This window comes from Lepidothrix coronata, unplaced genomic scaffold, assembly GCF_001604755.1.
Source record: "Lepidothrix coronata isolate B3197 unplaced genomic scaffold, Lepidothrix_coronata-1.0 Scaffold54, whole genome shotgun sequence".
NCBI classification, from domain to species: Eukaryota; Metazoa; Chordata; class Aves; order Passeriformes; family Pipridae; genus Lepidothrix; species Lepidothrix coronata.
In genome coordinates this window covers 2,868,954-2,874,953 of record NW_016690234.1, presented here as the reverse complement: position 1 = coordinate 2,874,953, position 6,000 = coordinate 2,868,954, and the positions used below count along the sequence as shown (strand labels likewise).

General features: G+C 36.4%; 1 protein-coding gene across 1 annotated transcript in view; it reads left to right on the top strand.

The window, feature by feature from the left end:
- ITFG1 (integrin alpha FG-GAP repeat containing 1) overlaps positions 1–6,000 on the top strand; it is a 70,729-nt gene that overhangs the window by 31,919 nt on the left and 32,810 nt on the right. Inside the window, exon 9 of the mRNA XM_017816223.1 lies at positions 1,477–1,571. Coding sequence (XP_017671712.1) covers positions 1,477–1,571 — 95 coding nt within the window. The remainder of the gene's footprint in view (positions 1–1,476; positions 1,572–6,000) is intronic.

The following is a 6,000-nucleotide window of genomic DNA, read 5'->3' as shown; positions in this document are numbered from 1 at the left end:
AGATTAGATAGATAGATAGATTAGATAGATAGATAGATTAGATAGATAGATAGATTAGATAGATAGATAGATTAGATAGATAGATAGATTAGATAGATAGATTAGATAGATAGATAGATTAGATAGATATACACACCCCCTAAAAGGAGGCTCAGTTTCCTAGAAATATAAGTTGGCAGGCTGAGAAAGCATTTGTTGTAGTGCAGGTGAAGTATGACAGAACTCCTAGGCTGTGTTCAGTAGTATATTGGAAAATTGATAAGGTGTTCAGTGACTTTGGCAGATGATCTAGTTTTTGCATATTAACTAAGGAGATTTCAAGTAATTTTACCAAATCCACTTGCCTAAATAAACTGGTTTGGGTTTTTTTGCAAGACAAAGTACTGTGTATGCCTGAAGCCCTTAGATTCTCTCAGTAACATTTGCAGTTCGTACAGAGATCCATTTCCCAGCATGTTCATAGGCTACATTTCTGAAACATGAGCTTTGATTTTATAGCCTGCAAAAGTGGAGTTCCTGGAATCTCCCTGAGCTGGGGCATTCTGTCTCTTTGGCAAGGCGAGGTTGGTTAGAATCAGGACTTGCAGTGGTGGTTATTAATGCAGCAGTTCTTGCTGCTGCTTTTTGGCATTTCCATTCAACTCCCCTCTGTATTCCTCCTTCTCAGCCCACACAGGTAACTGGTGGTGGCCTGTATCCCAGTGCAGAGGCAGCATCTTTTGGGATGAGCTAGTCAGGGCTGCAAGGTCAACATGTGAACACAGGGATTTCTCCTGGAGTAGATAATGAGCAGTAAATCAATTATTACTTTTTTTCCCCATTATATGCTCTGTCAGAATTCTAGATGCAAATGGACATTGCTTGTTTAAAAATTAGAAGGTCATTGTTCTGTTAAGGATTTTGGAAATACGTGGATTAAAGGCATTTGAAGAACATTTTTGAAAACCTGTTATTTACTCAGATTTACCTAATTCTGTAAGCCTGGGATTTATTAGCCATTGTGTTAATCAACTTTCTAACGTTGTTTTTTATGCTAAGTACAGATTAAGATATTACATGTGAACTCATGACTCTTCTTAAGGTCTGGCTGACAGCACAAGAGTTTAAAACTAGTTCAGAAAATTAAATAAGTTTGTGTGGTGGAATTGTGATAGCAGTATTAAAGGTAATTTTCTTCCCAACTGAACAAAGGGATTGATTAAATTACTAAGTACCTATTCTTCTAAATATGTCAGTAAAATTTAAAACTTTCCCTATATTAAGGGTCAAGATGAAAGTACGTCAGCAAAGGCAATCTTCAAACAAAAGGTCCAAATTAGATTATTAGGTTAAGGATTTTGAATGGGTCCAGTTTATCTCATGTAATTTTTCACATCTAGAACAGTAATAAATTATTCACAGCTGATTACTTCTTGTAAACAGGGTTTCTGAATTTGCAAATACAAAGCTGACAGGAGTTTTTTTTCCCTTTGACAGATGGGGACGGACAAAGTGAACATTTATTACCAGTTTGCGAAGATGAAACATGTCAAAGAAGTGCCATCTACCTAACTAAGCTGGGACTGGATCAGGTAATGTGAGTTTGGAATAGCAAAACCCAAGGAAAATACTGTGCTTTATTAAATAATATGAAATAGAAAAACTGTTTTTTGGGAAAGAAATGAAATTTCCTCACCTGTAATTATTGGATACAAGAGACTTTTATTTATTTATTTATTTATTTATTTGTCTGTTCCCTGTCTGAAAAATATGGGTTTGGTGGAAGAGGTTACATACCTAGAATTCTTTTTAATGAATAATTCTACTCAGGAAAATGATGAATGCTTCTGAGGAGTTTCTTGATTGCAAACCACTGCGTTCTAAGCACTATAATTGCCCCAGCATGAGATGAAAAACAAGGTTTGTGTTAAGAGTTGGAAACAGATCTAATTAACTCAAATAAGCTTCTTTAGTTTAACTTCGGGAGTTCTTTTAGAGTAAAAATATATATATACACACATACACATATATACACAGTTGAACCAGCCCACACCTCTTACCCCTTATTTCTATTTTGTCTTTGCTTGAAAAAAGTGATATACAAAGACTTATTTTAGGCTGTGTGTCTTCAGAATTGGGCTTCTTTTAAACTACTGCAGACTCGTTTGTTCATGACACTGCTGGCTTTGAGAGACATGGTCATAATTCATGGAGCAGATTACTATATATTCATTTATATAAGTGTGTGATAATCTGGTTTAAGTATTTACAGTGCCCTCGTTTATAATAAAGTTGCAGTATACAGTAAATTAACCAAATGTTTGTTGGATGCCTTAGTAAATATTTTACTAAATTCATGTTTATCGATGTTTATCGATGTTTATCATGTTTATCAATGAACCGAAAGGCCAAGGTGAGGTATAAAGTACTTGTAGCTGACAGGGAAACCCACTGTAGTGTACTTACAAAAATTTACAGTGTGTGCCACACATGCTGCTAGCAAGGTTATGAATTACTGATTATTCCCTTACTGACAAATTAAAAGTAGAATTTTGTGCTGATAGTAGTACCCTCTCTGATCTATAATTCAGAATTTATCAGTGAACTTGTTACAGTCTGTAGCCCAAGTTTCAAGTGTAGATTTTCTCATTTAAAGAATCAAAATGTATAGAACACAGGCTATATCACACTTTCCTGCTAGTGAGGAAAATCACTCTATATTGGAAAGGAAAGCACACAGCTTCCAGTCAGGTCAGGAAGAATAACTGGGATGGAATATACCATCAGTGTAAGACAGAGTAACTATAAATTTGGCAATTTATCTCTTTTAGCCCTCTGATCATGGCAGCTCTGTTCTCAGAAATCATGTTTTGCTGTGCACACTGTGGTTGGTTGGTTGTGAGTTGTTGGGGTTTTGTTTTGTTTGGGATTTTTTTTCTTACATTCATTCCCTGTAAACACAGAATACAGACAATAGATGATAGCATTGCTAGAGGCACAGTCTTACAGGGGAGTCTGAGTTATGGGCCATAGCCTTTGTATTGAGCAAGTGGCTGCTCAGGTCATGTCTGCATTGCTTCTGGTTCTCTGGATGAGCACATCACATCCTGTGATGGGTGAGTAGCTGGGGTGCTCTTTGTCAAAGGACAACTGCTCTTCAGCTCTCAATTTAGTTACTTACTCTTGATAATATAAGAATTAAAAGGCATTTGAGTTTTTCTGCTCATGTAAATTTGAGACAAATATTGTAAATTAAAGTAATTTCACTGTAGAAAATCAACCCCACACAAACAGCTGGTACCACTGGGAGATACAAAGCTGTTGGTTACCTGAGAGTAGTGGATGGCTGAGGGCCAGTTCTGTTATCTGTTGCTCAGGGTACCTTTCTAGAAGGAAGTGATGCAGCAGTAGCAGAGGAAGGTGTGCAAATTATCAATTTGCATAATATCAGAATTTTTCCAAAGGTGAGTCTGTTATTGTTACCTGCTCTGAAGTAACATTGCATGTAGACAGTTTTATCTTCCTTCATTATTTCATTTTTTATAGGAGTAAACTATTAAATTACTAATACATCAAATTTTTAACCTATATTTAATGTATTTACTTAACTTAGCAATTTCACTGTGTAGTTTCAATTTTATAAAAATTTCCAAGGTAATGACTTTTGAGATAAAAATCAGCAGTTAAATATTGTCACGTCATTTTAAAAAGTGAAGAATCCAACAGATTCTCACCCTACTAGGAAAAAAAGTATTAAAAAGTATTAATACTTACCTAGAAACTTTAAAGCAATTTTCTCTTGATATTTTTAGAATGACTTTTTAATTAAAAATGACAGTATCAAATGGCATGCAATAATGACCTGTTCTGACCTAACCTTTTGAAAGAGTTCTATCTAGAGTACTCTTTTCTTGCACTCATCTGGAGCTGATGGAGCTGCTTCTCTTAAAACATTTTCTCTTTTCTGTTCTGAAACGGTGGATAGTATCAGTATCCTCATTCCTGTGTCTGCAGCTTTTCCCATGTGTTGCAGGCTTCTTTCAGGTAGAAATCTATTCAAACGTGAATTCCCATATTTATTTTGAATGTTTAATTTCACTGAATTTGGTCACTGTGAGATAAGATGACCCAGCTTCTAAGTTTTGACTAAGTAGGTTAATATTCATGAGAAATCTGATGATTTATTCTTTATAAGTATTAGAAATATCTCAGATAAAATTTTCTTCTCTTGGATGATGGAGCAGGAGTAAAGGCCAACAAAATACACACGAGCGACATTAGGAGATACAGACCTACTAATGTTTTAAAGGAATGTGAATGTTTCCATGGCAACAGCAGAATTGCTGTCAGATCTGGAGTGGGATCCTATACACTGTTTCAGATTATGGCAGGTGTTAGGACACCTCAGACTTCTTTTAATTCACCTGCAGTCTAATCTGAGAAATGTTTTAACGTCCCTGGTACTACTTATTGTAGAAACTCTAGGTACTGTGGTATTCTTAGAGGTGACTAATCCTTCTTTTAATTTTGCCAGGTATTTGGTATGATTTTTCATTTGTTTCCTAAGGCAAACAGTATTATTTCAGTGCCTTCATTTGAGAATTTCTTTGTGGACTGGATGATTCTTATAACCTTTCTCTGTATAATAGAAAGGTTATAGCTTTATTCCTCTTGGAAATCTAGCAGCTCTGAAGTAGGACACAGTGGTGCATCCTACAGCAAACCACAGGTCTTTGTGGTGTCATTCCATAGGGTAGAGAGGAATGTTACAACATCGATCACCAGCTGCACTTGGTCAGTGCCAGAAGTTTTTCCTCATTCCTAATAACAGTTTAAAGGGGGGTGGGGTGGATTCAGCTGCTGTAATTGTCATAAATCTCAGGTTCTGCAAGATCCTCTCATCATTCCTAAGTTGCTCATCTTTCTCGAAGCAGCTGTGGGGCTGTGAGCATTGAAAACATGACCTTTACTGCCTTGATTATTTTTTCCTGTGATTCTGAATCAATGTTGGGGATCATCATCTTCTGGGCTTTGAACACCATATTAATGGTGTAAAGTATAGTCATTTACTTAGTTTATTTTTATGCAATAGTGGTTGCTCAACTGTGGAAGGGATTCAGGTGACCTTTGCAGGCACTGAAAGCCTGATGCATCCTGAAATCGTGGGACTATTTGTTATGTGCAGCTGAACTACAATGCACGTGTGCTGAGAGAGGGAGCCCCAGGGAAAAGGGCCGGGGCTGGGGCAGCTCTTTCAGGCCACCCTTGATGCTCATCTTTCTATAGGGTGGAATAATGCTGCTCATATAAAGTAGGAGAATCCCTGGCATTTCCACTAAATGTATTGGCCAAGAATGGGCACCAATTTCCAAACTTCCAGACTGGGTGGCCTGAAATCGGGCAGCTGGCAGGGGGTGGGGTTTGTGCTTCACAGGTTTCTGGACATAGTTTAAAAATGCACGTTAATCCAACAGTTTTGACTCAAAGACCTGCTACTAGGCTTTGAAGCCAGAGAAGTACCTTTCCTAATGTATAGAAGAATGGGGACTTGGCAAGAAATGATCCCTTTTTTAGTGAAGTGGGGTGAATGCAATGAGTTTTAAATGTTTCTCAAATACCCCAGACATTTTTCAAAATGAAAAAGATGTTGTTTTCACAAGGCAGTAGTAAAAAATTCTCTTTTCTACTTGTTGAAAAACAAATGTTTGAAGAGCTTAAAAACAAATTTTCAAGCACTTAAGTACTTTTCCTTTTTTTACCCACAAAATCATTAATTGAAGGATCAAAAATATCTATATAAATGTTTTAAGTAATTATATTAGTGGCATGCAGTGGAATTTAACAGAAAGTGAAGAAGTAAATCTGATTTCTCTGGCTGAATTTTATGTGTTCATTTAGAATTTCTTTTAGATACTCATTCTATTTTTCAGTCTATTTTCATCTGAGCTGTGTAGCAGAAATCATATGATCAGAAAACTGGAAAAAATAGCTTTGTGTGTCCTCATTATACCCACCTATTTC